Source organism: Vanacampus margaritifer, chromosome 5 (genome assembly GCF_051991255.1).
Source record: "Vanacampus margaritifer isolate UIUO_Vmar chromosome 5, RoL_Vmar_1.0, whole genome shotgun sequence".
NCBI classification, from domain to species: domain Eukaryota; kingdom Metazoa; phylum Chordata; class Actinopteri; order Syngnathiformes; family Syngnathidae; genus Vanacampus; species Vanacampus margaritifer.
Genome location: NC_135436.1, coordinates 11,754,946 through 11,772,728, shown reverse-complemented (window position 1 = coordinate 11,772,728; position 17,783 = coordinate 11,754,946). Strand labels below are relative to the sequence as shown.

Genomic DNA, 17,783 nt, shown 5'->3' with positions numbered 1-17,783 from the left:
CCCCAACAACAACACGCGCAAAAAATAAAAAATCACTTTGGTGTAAATAGTGTTAGAAAAGACAAACCACGTTATACATTTGTTATGAATGACCCCTACTGAATAACACAAACAGTGCACGTTTAAAGGATGTGTTGGCTTTATTGTTTAGACTGCCAACCATAAACATTGCATATATTCAAACCAAGTTAAGCATTTCATAAATTTGAAGAAATCCATTCAGACAATTTTAGGGAAGCCAGCAACCATATAAAAGCCATGTGTATGACGGACATTGTGGTAACAAAATCCGTACTCGCCATTGTCCCAGCATGATATGGAGAGTGGTGTCCAGTCTCTCACTTCCATGAAATAGGGCCCCTGTCTTCAATAGGGTAATTTCAGTCGGACAAATCAGTGTGTATTGTGTAAAGTAGGCCTATATAACTCTTAATTTGAGTGGTATTCTGATGAAAACATGCAACAGTCATGTTATTAAGAGACCTGGGAAACATTTCAAACTGTGAAAGATCGGTCTCCTTAAACCCAGACATTTAATAAAATGGTGAATCACAATTGACAAAAATACTTTACATAATTGTGTTGCACTGCACTCTAGCGGTACAATAATTAATCAATTAATCAACTAATCAATAATCAACTGTTTTGATCATCAATTAATCATTTCGAGACCTTGTTTAACTTAAATTTCCCAAATACTCAGAATTTCAGTCTGTCATCAGTAAATATTCTCCAATTTCTGTTGTCCTCTTTCAAAGCAGACCTATTATCTTTGTTTAAATCAAAATAATACATTTGCAAACATCTACTTTTATTTGACGTTTTCCTGATTTCTGACGTAGCGATAAATCAGTTTACATTGTGCATTTTCTTCACTGTCAAATCAAATTGAAATATTGTCCAGTTTTTAATAAAAGGATGGCATTTAAAACATTTTTAACCAATTCATTGATTAATTGAAAAAAAAAACCAAAAAAACAGATCAATCAATTATTGCGATAATTGTTCATTGCTGCCCTAATGTATTCTGGTTAATCAAAGTGTGACATCAAAACTCTTAAACAGCCAGGTTGACATACACAGTTTAAACAACAACATGAAGTTGCTCATTTTGCACACTTAACTAAATAAACTTGTACAGGTGCATAAAAAAACCTTGTCATTTTTTTGTGTCTTGGCTTTCTGGCACAATGTCACCACTCATATTCTCACGGTTTACAATCGTTATTCTTTTTTTTTGTGTGCGTGTGTCCGTAAAGATGTTCGGGACGTCAACCTTCAGAGAACTGTCGGAATAAGATTTCTGATTGTCTGTCTTTAAAATTAGGGACAAAGTGGATGCTGAGGATCTCGGAGAATCCCTCAGAGAGAGTAGGTGCCACAAAGTGTTTCCTGCTCAGAGAGGGAGAGGGAGGAGAGAGAGAGAGAGGGAGAGGGAGGAGAGAGAGAGAGAGAGGGAGGAGAGAGAGAGAGGGAAGAGAGAGACAAAAGAGGGATGGAGGGAGACAAAAGAGGGATGGAGGGAGGGAGGCGGAGGGGAGGGGGAGGGAGGGAGGGAGAGAGGGAAGAGAGGAAGGGAGAGAGAGAGGAAGGGGGGAGGGTGGGAGAGAGAGAGGGAGGGAGGGGAGAGAGAGAGGGAGGGTGGGGAGAGAGGGAGGGGGGAGAGAGGGAGGGGGGAGAGAGGGAGGGAGGGTGGGGAGAGAGGGAGGGGGGAGAGAGGGAGGGAGGGAGGGGGAGGGAGACGAGGGAGGGGGAGGGAGACGAGGGAGGGGGGAGGGAGACGAGGGAGGGGGGAGGGGGGAGGGAGGCAACAGAGGGAGGGAGGGAGGAGGGAGGGGGGAGGGAGACAGACAGAGAGACAGAGGGTGAGAGAGAGGGGGGAGAGAGAGAGGAGGGAGACAGACAGAGGGAGAGAGAGAGAGACAGACAGACATTAGAAAGGACTCACATACTGCATGGTGTTAAATGTAACATGCAAACTCTAAACTGGACTAAAACAGAAAACAAGATCATTGTTCTTGGATGGTGTTACTCACTTGTAACTTTGGAAAATCATGTCATTGACTTTCATATGTTTGCTGTCTGAGGGCGCCATCTCGCGGTACTGGTGACAACAATGCATGCATCATGAAAGGACATTTAGCTCTTTAATCAACACAACACGTGACAGTGCGGAAAGGTGAATCATACTTTATTGTTGTGCTTGGCTTGTTCCAGAGTGGCTGAGAAGTGAAAACAGCGACAGGGCACACCCGCTGCCTTGGCTACATCCACATAACTGGAAAAGATCAAGAGAACCGCTGTTTACATAAACACAAAAGAAACAATTCATTCAACCGCGGCATCCAGTAATACTGTAACAGTATTCTGATGCAGCCATTATAAAAGAAACGTTTTATGTTCGTGGATGCCATGTACAATGGATAACGGTCTGTGCCCTCTTTATTTTGATTTCGATGCTTTACATCATGGACTATAGTAATTCAGAGAACAGAAAACGGGAGAAGGTATATTAACTCATTCACTGCCATTGACGTCTATAAACGTAAAAAAAAAAAATCATTTGAACTATTTCTGTTAGTTTAACATTTTTTCCCCCACTTTTGTTAACAAGAGTATGAAAACCTAGAATTTTTTTAACAATATTATTTTTTTGTTGCAAAAAAGAAAAGATTATTAAAAATTAGGTACGTCAGTCGATACATTTTTTAAAATTGTAATTAACCGCATGACTTCAATAACTAACTCACGATTAAACACAAGTTTTCTAATCTTTTCTAAATGTACAATACATTTTTTTCCTTTTTGTTGAAAAAAAAAGAAAAGAACAGATTATTAAAAATTAGGGGCGTCAGGCGATACATTTTTTTAAATTGTAAATAACCGCATGACGTCAATAACTAACTCACGATTAATCACAAATTTTCAAATCTGTTCTAAATGTACAATACATTTTTTTCTATGTTTTCATACTCTTGTTAATTATCAATTAATTTCATTGTCATTTATTCATAGCGACCAAACAGGCTTTATTAAAGATCGGCACTCTACTAATAATATTAGGAGACTCTTTAACCTTATTAGCATGTCACAGCGGCATGATAAAAAGGCAGTTATTATATCATTGGATGCAGAAAAAGCTTTCGACAAAGTTAACTGGTCCTTCCTCTTTGCTGTTTTAAATAAATTTGGCTTTGGGAAATCATTTATCCACTGGGTATCAGTATTATATGATTCTCCAAAAGCTACAGTTACTACTAATGGGATTATATCTCAGAGCTTTACTTTACAGAGAGGCACAAGACAGGGATGCCCACTATCCCCTTTATTATTTGCAATATTTATTGAGCCACTTGCATTAGCCATACGCCAGGAAAGAAGGATTCAAGGAATTCACTCTGGGGTAACAGAACATAAAATTAATCTATATGCCGATGACATCTTACTTTATTTAGAAAAGCCGGCTACTTCGCTAGGGGAAGTATTTAATTTAATAACTAAATTCTCACAGTTATCAGATTATTCTATTAACTGGACAAAATCAACACTTCTACCTATTACAGAAAATTCATGCAACCCTGCAAGCCAGGACCCACACTACTCATTTCCTATAGGTAATTTAAAATACTTAGGCATAAAAATCTCACCTAAATTAACTGATTTAATTCATTTAAACTTTTCTGCACTTCTGGATAACATTTATAGTGACTTGGAGCGCTGGAATAATCTTCCTATTTCTCTAATAGGACGAATAGCCACCATTAAAATGAAAGTTTTACCTAAAATAAACTATTTTTTCTCAATGATTCCATTTAAACCTACGGCTAAATGGTTCCAAGTTGTTGGACTCAGCCGTAACAAAATTTTACTGGAATAAAAAAAAAGCAAAGATTAGTCTATCTACTCTTCAGAAAACCAAATCCAAAGGTGGTCTAGAGGCACCAAATTTTATGTACTACTATATAGCTAACCAGCTACAATATCGTTCTATGGGCACAACCCAACAGAGACACTAACTGTTGGTTGGAACTAGAACAGAAGGATTGTAATAACCTCAGACTTCGAGATTTACTCTTTATTACAACATCAATTAAGCGTCATAATTGTTTTAAAAACCCAATGATTTCCGCCACCGTGACTGCCTGGTGGAAGGCACTAGAATTGACAAAAGCCCAAGTGGAGCCCTGTGGACTTTCTCCCCTATGGCATAACCCCGACTTTCAACTTAACAACCAACCGTTTCATTTAGCTGTGTGGGAGCAGAAAGGAATTACACATCTCCACCATCTCTTCTCAGATAATATGTTTATATCATATAAATCCTTGCTCCAAAAATACAATATAAAAAACGGAAATTTTTTACATTATCTACAAGTTAAAAATATGATAAAGAAAAAAATTCCAACACTTCGGGGTACGCGCCAACCGCCTGTTTTAGCTAAAGATATTAACAAGCTTTCTCCGACAACAACAAAAAAACTTTCAAAAATATATAAGTTACTTTCATATACTGATAAAATGTCTTTACCCATCTCGAAATGGGAGACAGACTTGTCTATAGCACCGGAACCTGACTTTTGGATTCAAGTTTGTGAAAACGCATTTAAAATGACAAAACACACAAATTTACAACTTATCCAATATAAAATTATTCACAGAACATACATTACTCAATATATGATGAAGAAAATGGGACTCTCAGACTCCAACATTTGTCTCCAGTGCTTACAAAACACTACAGACACTTATGTTCATGCTTTATGGTTATGTACTCCGGTTATGTATTTCTGGACTAAAGTCTTAGAAAAACTTTACGCTATTTTGGACTGTAGGATACCTTTATCTCCAAACTTGTGTTTGCTAGGTGACCTAACAACAACTGACTTACCACATAAACAATTTCAATCTACACTTGTAGCCCTTACTATCGCTAAAAAAACAATTCTTGTTAACTGGAAAAATAAACAAACTCTGAATGTCGACCAATGGGCTAACCTCCTCATAAATCACATTTTAATGGAAAAAATATCTGCCTCAAATAAAAACCAAATATCAAAATTTATAGAAACATGGTCTACGTATATAGAATTTTTTAACCTAATTCCGGTTACTTAATTCTGTCTGTTAGCGAGAGCCACCACACCGTGATAACTTACATTGATGTTTCTGCATTTGGCAATTTATTATTATATTATATTATTAGTATGGGATTTTTTTTAATGGGCTTTAGGTGAACTGATGAATACACACACGCTCGCACGCACGCACGCACGCACGCACGCACTTACACATACAAAATATATATATATATATATATATATATATATATATATATATATGTGTGTGTGTGTGTGTATATGTATATATATTAAAAAAAAAAACATTTATTAAATTTTTTAAATTTATTTGTTTGTTTTTTTTTAAAAAAAAGGAGAGCAATGATGATGTCAAATCGAATGAACAATACTGAGCTCTCCTGAAAAAAAAAAAAAAAGAAAGAAATAGTTCAAATGCATTTTTGACGTCTATAGCCGTCAATGGCAGTGAATGAGTTAATCTTTCATGAGAAGTATAGGTCAATATATATATATATATATATATATATATATATATATATATATATATATATATATATATATGTATTGTAAGAGAAATATATTGTGGGCTACCGTTTGCGAGATTCGGGGTCAGGGTTGGTGTTGTCTACGGCGACGCCGCGACCTTCCTTAAGAGCACGCTCCGATGCCGCTACACAGTTCTGCCATGAACCAAGCGTGTCCTGACGAAGAGACAAAAACGTCATCACGTAGCAGGAAAGACTTCAAATGTCCCACATGGCAACAAATTCTTATTCCGTGATTGTAGAATTGTGCAGCAGCTACAATGGCTACTCACCCTGTTGACGTACACATAACCCTTTGGGATGATATGGGTGTGGAAGAATGTGGACTTGCCCGCTGCAAAAAATAAAACAATTAATTAAAGAGAGAGAAGCGATTTGGAGGATGCCATTGAGTGACACAGACACGTTGCACATAGAAACATACAAGCAGGGAAACCCACGGCCACAATGACTTCTGTCTTGCTGGAGGTGAGAGACGCAGACGGCGGGTCATACAGCCTGGCGCTGGAGTCCACTTTTCTCTAATATTCACATTTCAGTTTCAAACACAAATCTATAGACAATTTGGATAGTGCAGTATTTCTCTCTATATGGTGTGCCATGCAGTCAGGGAAGTCAAGTAACTCCAATACATTTTGATTCTTGCATCAAGGCTAAATGTTCCCATTTTTAAGATTACAGGACATATTTTTCACTCACAGGGTCAAATTGTGGTAGATTATAAGCGGCGCTCTTCCAGCCTAGGAAGTACTCCTCAGGGGTGTGGAACTGCAGGCCCAGATTCAGAGCAAACTGCAGACGTGAACAATTGTTACAGTGGATCACTCACCTGTGCATGAATTTTTTGTTTAGGAAAAAGACTTGAAGACTACAAAGAGATCTAACCAGTCGGTCACTGCAGGAGAAGTCCTTCTTCTTCTTCCCCGGAGCCCAGTTCTCGGGTCTACCTGCAGCATCTGCAGGGCCAAATCACACGATATCTTTGTCTGCATCTTACAGTACGATGATGACCTCACAATAGTTACAATATAATTTAGCTTTTTATTAGCACTTTGTATTGAGTCACATACGCAATATGGGAAGTTTGTCTTTTTTTTTTGCTCCAGTGCTTCCCCCTACATTTGTGAAATCTAATTTACCAATGTGGTAATAAATAGCGCTCTGTAAATGTGCATTAGTTAACAAATACTTCCTATATAGACTCACCTCCTACATAAAAACTCTGTGTTTTGTCCACCGGAACACCATCATTGGCCTAAATAGGAAAAACACAAAAGAATACAAGAAATAGAACTTCAAAATGCAAACACAAGCACATGCTAACTTGTAGAATGGTTTATGGGTAACATTTCAGGGTCAAGACTAGTGCTGCCACTATCGAATATTTTTAGAATCGATTAATCCATCTTCTATATTCAATCGATTAACCGACTAATTGCATTCATTTAAATTTTGCATTAAAGTGTATTGCAAAAGCATTTTTTTCCCAGATTACTGTTTATTAACTAGTGATTGGTGTTTATTTCATACAGTACAGTAATTAAAAAAGGGGGATTGGTTCAATCATCGTTTTCCAAAGTAAAAATAAATGTTTGCAAATGTCTTATTTTGATTAAAACACAGAAGATAATCATTCTTCTTTCATGAAGGACTACAGAAATCAGTGTACAATTACTGTTGATATGGTGAAAGCAGAGGATTTGGACAATTTTCAATTAAAAAATGGTGCCAAAAGATTACTTGATCATTAAAATAGTTGTCGATTAATTTGATAATCAATTACTTGTTGATTAATCGATTAATTTTGACTGCTCTAGTCAAAAGTGATCTGAGATGATGCAAGACATCGGTTTACTGTCAACTTCAGTTTTTCCACCCGAATGAGCTTGACTGTAATGTACCTTTTCGCACAAGTGATTCCACATTCCCACTACCGGTTTCCTGTAGATTCCTGGACCAGCAGCTACAAACACCTTGAAACCACAATCACAATCAGCTTTGTGGATACTAAAAAGAGAGATCACGTTTTGACTGCATTACCAATAAGAACATTGAATCCAGAATATAATCACAGATGGCTGATTATGCATTATTTACTCAGCCTGCCAAAAATGTACATGCAACAACACTATTCCCAGTATAAAAGGTTCCATGACCAATTCTGGCAGTCTTTGCAAACACAGAATCTTTTAATGCATCATCTTGAATTGGATCTCAAATGGTCATACAGTATTTGAACCACAGTTGCGGAGCATCTGTGGCTCCACCAGTCCCACCATTCAAAAGTCACGGCCTTGACCCTTACTTGCACAGGCAACTGCAGCGTGGTGAGGATGTCCTCCACTTTCGATTTGAAGACTTCTGGTCTCAGTTTTCCTCTCGCAATCCCCATCTGGTTGGTGAAAAACACCACCTAGACCAAGAAAAAAAAGGGGGGGGGGGACAAAGTAACACAAAAAGCGATAGCTTTAATAGCCTTGTCTATGCCTAATATAATAACAGTATATTAATTTAAAATGATTTTGCTCCTCCCACCTTGTATCCTTTCTTGATTAAGCTGGCCAGTCGAGGTTGAATTTCAGGGTAGAGAATCCTGTTAATGAGGCACAAAAATATGACAAAACATCCTCACACTTGAGATGATACAAGAAACATTTGGACTTTAGGGACATACTTCCAGTCATCCGGTGCAGTGGGAAAGACTTTGCCTGATTTAGTGGTGATGATGCAGCCATCTATGTCAAAGCCAGCAATCTGAAGAGGAACACATGCAAATATTAGTAACATCTACACTAACATCTGATAACATGTGACATGGACGGTAGATAGCAGAAATTTTTATATATAAATATTTTTCTGATTAGACAACAAAATCTCAACATTTAATAATACAAAAAATGGCATCTGCATTTTGGTTTTCATATTCAGCCAGTACCTACCTTGTCACTTCCTCTGACACCTGCTGAAGTGTAAAGCATGAGGTTGCCAATTTGCTGCCAAGTGCTCTTCACGCAGGGCGAGGGAGAAGAAGATGCAGGCTGGCTTGCTGTTGCTGCTGCTGGGCTCCTCTTGTAACTCTCGTTCATGGCTGACTCTGCCAACTCCTGGAGCCGCCTGAGCTTTTCTTCTGCTAGTTTCTCGTTCTCATCTTCACTCGTCTCCCCCCTGTTACCTTCAGTAGAGGCCTCCTCACCTCCTCTGTGGCGCTTTGCATCGGGATGCCTTCTCTCTGGGCTAAGTGACCTTTTTGATGACTAGACAGATATGAAAGTCACAAGTCTGCCTCTAAAATGCAGGTAATAAGTAAACAGATTAGGTTACCTTCATGGGAGATGTAGAAAAGAAATCCTTTATACTGCGCTTAGGTGGACTCAAGGGTGACCCATTTTTGTTCCCGTTCTTCCCACTTTTTGTTTTGTTTGAACTGTTGAGCCCTCTTTGCATCATACTGGAAGCAGGCCGAGCTGCGCTCGAGGTGAAGCACACTTTAAATGGGTATTGCTGGTTGACTAGGTAGAGGGTGCCACCGTGACTGAGTTTACCAGACTGGCCACGGCCAAGCTTCTCACCCTCCAGGAAACTGGGATTGGGGCCCAGCTGCGAAAGGATAACAATATAGATTTGGGTTATAGATAGACAGTATACTGTTAGCAAATGTACAACATGCAGGGTAGATCAAGGCAATACAATCAAATGTGTCATCACTTGACACCTGAGGAGAAAATAAATATGAACTGTTGTCTTACGAGAGGTGGAGGTTTTTAAAGAATAACAGCGACAACTGACTCCTTAATAGGGAGGGTACATAACTCTTGTTTGTATTCATACCTGAGTGACAACCACATCCTGGTCTGCAAAGCAAGCCACCACCTTCACTGAAACAAACAATGACTGTCACAACTACGCAAAATCACACACATACAAAATAAAAGCCAATGATATTTTCAAATATGTTACGTAATGTTAAATGTAAACAAATGCCAAGCTTGTGGAACTGGTTGACAAAAATAAAAAACATAATTACAGTCCACAATAATTAATACTGTATTTTGTTTCATAACATTAACAAACACATAAATGATGTGTGTAATCTTCAAATAGATTATGTAACATAATTTATTTGAAGAGCGTGCGTGTTGTCTTCACCTTGGTGTCTTGAGCACTTTTTGTCAACGACTCCAGTGTCGGGACCCCGACCCAGCAGCACGGCTCGTCCATCCTGCAGAGGGATCTGAGCGCCAGATGAACTAGCCAAAAGGCACGACATTTCAGAAACGTAGCTTCGAAATGAGAACTGAAGTCTCGTAGATCTCGACGACAACGTTCTTATTTTAACTTTCAACTGTGTTTTTTTTTTCTCAACCGAACTTGAGTCTGAACTCTGCGTAGCTAGGGCATGAGGTAGGGTTTGTTTGTTAGTTTTATCGGTCCTTCTTGATAATAGGACCTCCCTGAAACGTGTTCAGTTGTAAGGTTCCGACCACGCTAAAAGTTTATGGGATTCCAAGAAGATTAACTATTATTTGGTTTACATTTTTTTCTTATGAGTTACTTATGCATATTTAAACTATACCCTGTATTTTTTGTGTCAAACGGCATCAACGTTGCAGTGTGTTTTTTTAACTACCCATAGAGATTCTCACTTCCGTTGAGATGTGTCAAACTTAAATATGACTGAGTGACTTCATAACATTTACTTTAATGGGGAAAACAGAACGAACAAGCAAAGACGAATCAATTAACTCAGTAAGTTGATACTTGTTTTGAGTAGTTTTATGTTTTCATTTTTGTTTGCAAATACTTAATTTTAAGCGTTTAACATTAAAAGCAGCTATATTTAATCATTTTGGTGACACACGAACTACACCTGACATATATACCCTAATTCATTGACTCAACTAGCGAGTATAACTGTTTTGGTCCCAGCTGTCAGAGAGGAATTATTTTAACAAGACTATACTCTGTGTTGATGCAGAGCTACCTGCAGGTTGGGCTTGTTACACATTTCGTATTTTGACTACCTCGGAAGAATTGACTTTGTTTGCCTAACATTAAAATGAGACTGGATTAGCAAGTTCCCCGGGGCGTGGCCCTTGAAGAGAAACAAGATCAAACTCGAAGAATCCTGATAGACATGGTATCATCCAATAGTGCTTGTTCCTGATCGTTGTCAAAAACACTCAGTGGGTTATTCTCACTTGACGCCCCGCCTCTATTGTACTTCTTTAGTACTGTGCAGCACAGTACAGTACGCACTTGCAATTCCTGCAGCTGCAAGCTCTCAGGTAAAGATGTGAGTTTTTGAGAATGTGTGGACTTTTGTGTCATCTGGTAGAGAAATACTAAATTAGTTCTCTGAAATGGTTCTGGTACAATGTTTGACTAATCTATGATATATAATTTTTTAATTAACATTTTTTTTTGGTCATTGAAATTAATTGCAGATATTCATTTTTACACCATGGCCACCCAACAAAGTCACAAAGAGGGAGCCTTTTTGTCCCTGATGAGAGGCTTGAAAGAGCTGGACCTCCGTGGCTCTAATGTTCCCAGTGCCCTCCTGCTGACTGGAGAACATGCGTTTCCTTTGGTGTTGAACAGCCAAGGCCAGGTCCTGATGGCGGCCTCCGAGTATGGCTCTGGAAGAATTGTGGTCCTGGGACATGATGGGTACTTGACAACATTTGCTGCTCTAGTAGAAAACGCAGTAACATGGCTGAGAGGAGATAGCTCACGCAACCTGTCAGTGGGGGTCAACACGAGTGTTAAAGCAGTGGCTGATAATCTCAGCAGATCCAAAATCCAAACTAAAATTGTGGGTAAATTCCAAAAGAATCAGGAGCTGAGTGTGTATGTAACAGACGCCTACAGCCTGACTACAGACGGGAAGGACCTGGTGGCATTTCTGAAAAACGGCGGAGGGGTGTTGATTGGAGGCCAAGCATGGAGTTGGGCTGGAGACCACCCAAAGGAAAACACCCTGCTTGAGTTTTTAGGGAATAAAGTGTGTGGTGTGGCCGGGATCTACATCTCGGAACACCCGGGTGAAGCTGAATTGCTGCCTGTCTACCCTCAGATTCCAGCCTCATGGATGCGTGTGGTGTATGTATTGTCAATTCTTTTTGTTTTTAAATAGTAAAATGTATTCTACACGGCATCTCTTACTCTACATTTACAGTATTGTGAATAGTACCATTACATTTTGCACCTCTCCAGTCTCATTATACTTTTACAATTATGATTTTTGTTTCAATGCCTCTATCAAATTATCCTTGATCTTTGCAGTTTATATTTGTAAGTGAAATAGTACATGCAAGGTATGCTCAGAGCTTGACCGACACATACATTTGTTGCACTATATATACTTCTGCTGTGCATGTGCACTGCTTTGTTTTAATTAGCTACTTAAATACTAAGTCAACCCAAAAATCTTCTTTATAATAATATATTGTATGTGCCCCCACTACTCTAAATGTGGCGCTCTGATTAATATTGCGTTTGTGGAATATGAGTTAAGTAGCAAACTCCACATGTTCTTATCAATGTCAGGGAGCGGCCAATTTGCCACTTGCTGTCGACTGAAAATGACATCATAGTTGCTCTCGGCTCAGCTTCAGAAAACAGGTGATCTGTGATTAGTCGTTACGTTACCTGAGCCCTGAGCAACTGTGATGTCATTTTCAGGTGACAACAAATGGCCGCCCCCTGAGATGGAAAAAAGGGTGGATTTTGCTGCTGAACTCATATTTTATTCATAAACTAGTGGGGCTGCATAGAAGATATTGATGCAAAGATAATTTTGGGGTTGGCTACTCATTTAATTCATTGTTCTTAAATTACAGACTGGGCAATGAGTTTAAGGACGATCTGGAGTTCTTACTTCAAGGGGTATCTGAGTTTGACATTACTGGAGGTGCGATTGCTTCTGAGATTCTGATTCATGGACGGCTCGCCTTCCCTATCGGAACGACAGAAGATGGACGGCCGTTTTTGGCAGGCTCCTATTATGGGCTTGGCCGAGTTATTGCTGTGAGCCATGAAGCATATATAGCACGAGAGGTAACGTTTAGAAAAACTTTGATCATGTCAGTGTATTGTATTTTACATTTCAAATCGAGTTGTGTGCTGATCTGCCAAATGTCAATTGTTTGGTTCATCACAGGAGCTGGCTTCATTTTGGACCAATGCCATTCACTGGTTGGATGCAGGGCGGCGAGGCACTGTTGGCGTCCTGCAACATAACGCCCTCGACGTTCTGAAGAAATCTGGGTTTAAGTGTGAGAAGAGCGACTTCAGGAATGACCTGAGTGTGTTTGTTTGTTCAGCATACAGCGACAAACATGCGCAAGAGATCCAGAGCTTTGTGGCGGAGGGAGGAGGTCTGCTGATTGGTGGCCATGCTTGGTACTGGGCACAGGTGCACAAGGGCGATAACCCCTTGACAGATTTCTCAGGTATTAAATGCCACCACAACTGTGATTAAGTTCTTTCCAGCACCTATTGAGGTCATCTATATGATTCTTGCTGAGCATCCTAATAGACACGGGCTGTAATTGCAGGCAACAAGATCCTGAACAAAATGGGCTTAAGTTTGTTGCGTGAAACCATTCGGGGTGGTAAATATAAAGCCCCTGCGCCCAGTGAAGCTCCCAAAGACGCTTACCACTTCTGTCACCTTCTACAACGCTTTGCTGCTCATGTAACGGAGGGAGACGATCTTAGCAAGCATGAAGAACAATCCCTGAAAAAGCTTGGCAAGGACTGTTCCGCCTTCTTACAAATGGAAGCGTATGATCGCTGTTCATACACTCAGGTCTTGTCCACCCTTATGCACGTCCTGAAAAAATCTGGCATCCCTCAGGTAGGTAGACCACTTAAAGGAAAGTTCAGTGGACCAATCAGGTCTTTGCTAGCTGATGTTATCGCTATAATCACATACTGTAAATGGATAGCCCTTTCATGCACTACATTTAACCACCACTCCAATGTTGTTGTTGTTTTTTTTGTTTAGGTGTGTGACACCTGTCCAGTGAAAACTCCCAAAGACCATCTCCTGCTCAACGTGGGTGCAGAGGTATATAAGGTTTGCCCCAATCCTGACAGCCTGTTCCCTTACCTCATCAAGGACAACCCCTTGATGCCTGTTGTCTATAATCACAGGATCCCGGTGAATGTCAACACAGCAGGTAAGGCCCTATTGTTTGACCATTTGAAGGTTCAACCTACGTACAGTGCTATATTATTATATATTGACGTGATTGTGTCTGTTTATGTGTCAGAAAAGGAAGAGTGGCTCAGTACTGGGCTCTATCTTTCTCATGGTATGAAGACCTATATAGCAATGCCTGTGCAGATTATCAACAAGGGATGGAAGGTATGGCATATAACTTAATCCAATTCTTATTTGGATTTATTGTTTTTCTATTCATGCTCAATCTGTTCCCATGTCACAGTGCCCAAATCACTTTAATATAGTAATATAATGAGCTTGAATCACTTGAATTTGGGTTGTTTTCCAGGTATACCAACACTCTAAAAATGGGTCCAAAATAGCCCAAATTGGGTCAAAAAGGGACCAACTAAAATTTTGGGGTTATTCAATTGACCCAAAAAGTTGTGTCAAATGAATAACTTACAAAACAAGCCAAAAATAGGCTGCTTTGTGGATTATTTTTTTCATTCTTTTAATTTAATAATTGTATAAATTTAATTAACTCAAAAAAAGTTGGGTCGGTCCATTTTTGACCCAACCGTTTTTAGAATGTGAGAACTCCTACAATCCAAAAAAACATACATGTTGTGTTAAGGGAAGACTCTAATTTGTCTGTACTTATGAATGTGAGTTTGTGTAAATGGTTGTTTATGTCCTGCAATTAGTTGGCAACTAGTCAAAAGAGTACCCTGCCTTTCACCCAAAGTCAGCTGGGTTAAGCTCCAGCTCACCCTCAACCCTGATAATGATAAGCTAATTCTAATTCTAATGGATGGATTTACAGAAGGGAAAAAAATCAACACACATTGTTTCCGAATATTTACTCAAAAAGTCTTTTTTGTTCCACCACAGGTCCAAATCGGTTGTCAGACAGATTATCTTAAGGCTGCCGAGCTGAAGAGAGCACCCAGTGTTCATGAGCAATTTCCCATTGACAGTGAGATGATGCAGGTGTGGAACTTGTGGGGAGGTCTCATTTACTTGGTGGCCCCACCTAAAACCCAAGTGGGAGGGGTTGAGATCATAGTGCAGGTAGCTGTGCCGGCACCTTATTATAAATCTGGTGAGGATGATTGTGATTGGTCTTGTCTGACTTTTTTTTTTTTTTTAGTCTGCTTTTGCGTCCTTATGCCGTTAATAAAGCATGCCGTAAATGTAATTTGTAGACTTTAGCAGAGAAAATCTTTCATGTCCAGAAAAAATATGGTTTTCATTCAAATGAAATTGGACCCATTTCTATGACACGACTTTCCAATTGACACTAAGAAATTGCCATTTGTTTACACAATAATAATTGCTATTTGGAGCCAGCCATGCCTACATCCAAGGTGATAGATATTTCACTGTATTTCCTGCAAGTCCATTTGGCAACCATAGTTGAACCATAAGGCAGTTTAAAAATGTTCAACCACGTTTGCAAACATACTATTTATCCCTCTGCTCTTTTCAGGTGTGACAACAGCAGCCGATTGGGCCATGCTACGAACAGCCCCTTCCCCTTGGGCAGAATTGGAGTTTGAAAATATTGTACTCACTGTGCCGTCAGATGTCATTAGGAATCTGGATCGACCAGATTTGCTGGCAGCACGCTGGGACACGATCATGAAAGGAGTTGCTGATCTTGCGGCAAAACCGCACACATTTCCCCGCAAAGAACGCTTTGTCACAGATGTGCAGATTTCTTATGGTATGTTCAGTATGCCCAGGGGAAAACAATTTAAAAAATAACTTAATGGAATTGAATGATGTTGACGAGTGTATTCAGAAAAACATCCTGGACAGTCCTTGTTTTCCTCACTTTTCAGGTTGGATGCACGCCGGATACCCCGTCATGATGCACAAGGCCTCGGCAGACGGACTGGTCAACCTTGAGCATATCAAGACGAAAGGCATTTGGGGCCCGATCCACGAGCTCGGACACAACCAGCAGAGAGACTGCTGGGAGTTCCGGCCACACACCACAGAGGGCACATGCAACCTTTGGTCAGTGTACATCCATGAGGAGGTGTTAGGGATCAAAAGGGGAAAGGTGAACTCATTTTTCGTCTTTGGCTGGGCCCTATGATAGGATTATGACCTTTTTAACATTTACACCATTGGTTCTTCAATACAGGCTCATGGAGATATGACTTCAGAAAAAAGAAAGAGTCGATTGGAGGAATTTGTAAAAGGGGGCAGGCAACTCAACAAGTGGGAGGTGTGGGTGGCTCTTGAAACATACTTGCAGGTGAGAGACAGTAAAGAAACGGGGCTCTCATGTTGAAAAACTCACATTTCTAAAATAATAAAAAGGCCCATGTAACTGTGAGGCCGTAACACACCTGTTACACCTTATGATACTGATGATTGTAACATGTGGCCTTTCAAATAGCTCCAGGAAAGATTTGGCTGGGATGCCTTGAAGAAGGTGTTTGCTGCTTACCACAAGATAAGCAACTATCCAAAGGAGAACAACGGCAAGATGAACCTGTACGCGGAGACTTTCTCCAAAACTGTGGGAATGAACCTGTGTGGATTCTTCAAGGCCTGGAGCTGGCCCATAGACAGGGCAACTGAGGACAAACTTGCCAACCTTCCCACCTGGGCGGATCATCCCATGGTCCGGTTTGGTTGACTATGCGACTGCTATTGATTGAAATGCAGAGAGCTACTTTGTTGAATGTGTCAATATCTGTTTTTCTATGTCGTTAAGCTGATTCTGTATATTTTGCCATGCGTATGGGTGTTGCACTTTTCTGATTTTTCATATACTGTATGGGTTGCTAAACAATGAGTTTTGGGTTTGTTGAAAATCTTAGGCGTAATGATGCAATAGTGGATAACCTCGTCCGGTTTAAAATATATTTGAATGTATTGTGTGTGTATTTAAATGCCTTGTTTTTGCTGTCAACGGAAAGAGGATCAATAAACATTGACATTATTTACATAAACATTTGCTTCTTCATTTTAGAAGTACGAAATGTATGAATAAAAATTTGTATGATTTTAAATGTAAGATTTCTGAATAGTCACATAAATATTTGATGTTTTTGTCAGAAATGTTGTCTAAATTTCATCAAAGCTATTTTTTTTAAAGAGATGTTCAATCAGAATAATACCCTGCGATTGGCTGGCAACCAGTGCCTGAAGCCAGCTGGGATAGGCTCCAGCACTCCCGCGACCCTTGTGAGGATAAGCGGTTTTGTAAAATGGATGGATTGCTGTTCAATACCACCTTTTTTCAGACACAGTGCGATACTCTTGAGTAGTCACCGATACCAAGTACCAATACCACTAGTAGTTTTGATATATAAAATTTCCTACCAAAAAAAACATGATGATAAAAAAAAGACTGGAAAGACAGGAACTAGAAATGAGAAGAATACAAAACTTTTTGTTTCGAGCAAGTGTAGCATTTTCCCTTAACATTGGGCTGAATAAGAAAACCAAGGATGGTTGTCAAATGTCAGGTGGACATTGACAATGAACAATATAAGTGGTAAATAAATTGGATTGATTATTCATGGCATGTAAAAATGAATTGGTATTGAAAAGTTGTGATTGATTGTGTGCTCCCCAGCACATTAAGTTAAATGGCATGGCATTTTAAGGTCAAAATAATAAATCATTAGCTGCAGCAGGTTGTCATTCTAATTACTCAGTCAAAAGTGGCAGCCATTAACTTTTGCAATGCACTGAGGACACAGGTCGAGCAGCATTTCAAGTTCCCCAGATTATTTGCCATAGTAGGTTACTGTAAGGCGTGGTGCAAGACCATGGATAACAATAAACTGTTGAACTTGTTATCAAAGCAGCAGTGCAGACATTGTTGGCCCACACACAAGTGTAATTGGGAAAAAGTCTTAGCTGTTCTCGAAACCGATGGGCATCTAAGATGGAAGGGGGCTGCAGTTTTTCATTAGCGCTACTGGGGGGGACCACGCACCTATAACCAGATGTTCGACAAAT

The 17,783-nt window shown here is 39.7% G+C and overlaps 2 protein-coding genes across 5 annotated transcripts; one reads left to right on the top strand and one right to left on the bottom strand.

The window, feature by feature from the left end:
• Positions 1-121: 121 nt before the first annotated feature.
• pnkp (polynucleotide kinase 3'-phosphatase) lies at positions 122-10,238 on the bottom strand. 2 transcript variants are annotated; one of them, XM_077566049.1, is made up of 17 exons: positions 9,770-10,238; positions 9,452-9,493; positions 8,945-9,220; positions 8,563-8,877; positions 8,298-8,377; positions 8,159-8,216; positions 7,929-8,036; positions 7,525-7,596; positions 6,830-6,878; positions 6,509-6,579; positions 6,323-6,415; positions 6,048-6,144; positions 5,896-5,957; positions 5,670-5,779; positions 2,191-2,278; positions 2,037-2,104; positions 122-1,392 (listed from the first exon to the last, which is right to left on the bottom strand). In XM_077566049.1, the coding sequence occupies exons 1-17, from the start codon at positions 9,839-9,841 to the stop codon at positions 1,272-1,274; spliced, it is 1,782 nt and encodes a 593-aa protein (XP_077422175.1). In that variant the 5' UTR covers positions 9,842-10,238; the 3' UTR covers positions 122-1,271. The 2 variants fall into 2 exon arrangements, with proteins under 2 accessions (XP_077422175.1, XP_077422174.1); XM_077566048.1 differs by having other exon boundaries at positions 9,452-9,498; positions 9,770-10,236.
• Positions 10,178-16,765, top strand: LOC144052173 (TRPM8 channel-associated factor homolog). 3 transcript variants are annotated; one of them, XM_077566047.1, is made up of 12 exons: positions 10,178-10,369; positions 11,068-11,725; positions 12,466-12,682; positions 12,786-13,077; positions 13,183-13,484; positions 13,635-13,809; positions 13,903-13,997; positions 14,688-14,898; positions 15,286-15,522; positions 15,641-15,864; positions 15,949-16,062; positions 16,207-16,765. In XM_077566047.1, the coding sequence occupies exons 2-12, from the start codon at positions 11,085-11,087 to the stop codon at positions 16,447-16,449; spliced, it is 2,751 nt and encodes a 916-aa protein (XP_077422173.1). In that variant the 5' UTR covers positions 10,178-10,369; positions 11,068-11,084; the 3' UTR covers positions 16,450-16,765. The 3 variants fall into 3 exon arrangements, with proteins under 3 accessions (XP_077422173.1, XP_077422172.1, XP_077422171.1); XM_077566046.1 differs by lacking the exon at positions 10,178-10,369 and adding an exon at positions 10,507-10,908; XM_077566045.1 differs by lacking the exon at positions 10,178-10,369 and having other exon boundaries at positions 10,925-11,725.
• Positions 16,766-17,783: the final 1,018 nt, after the last annotated feature.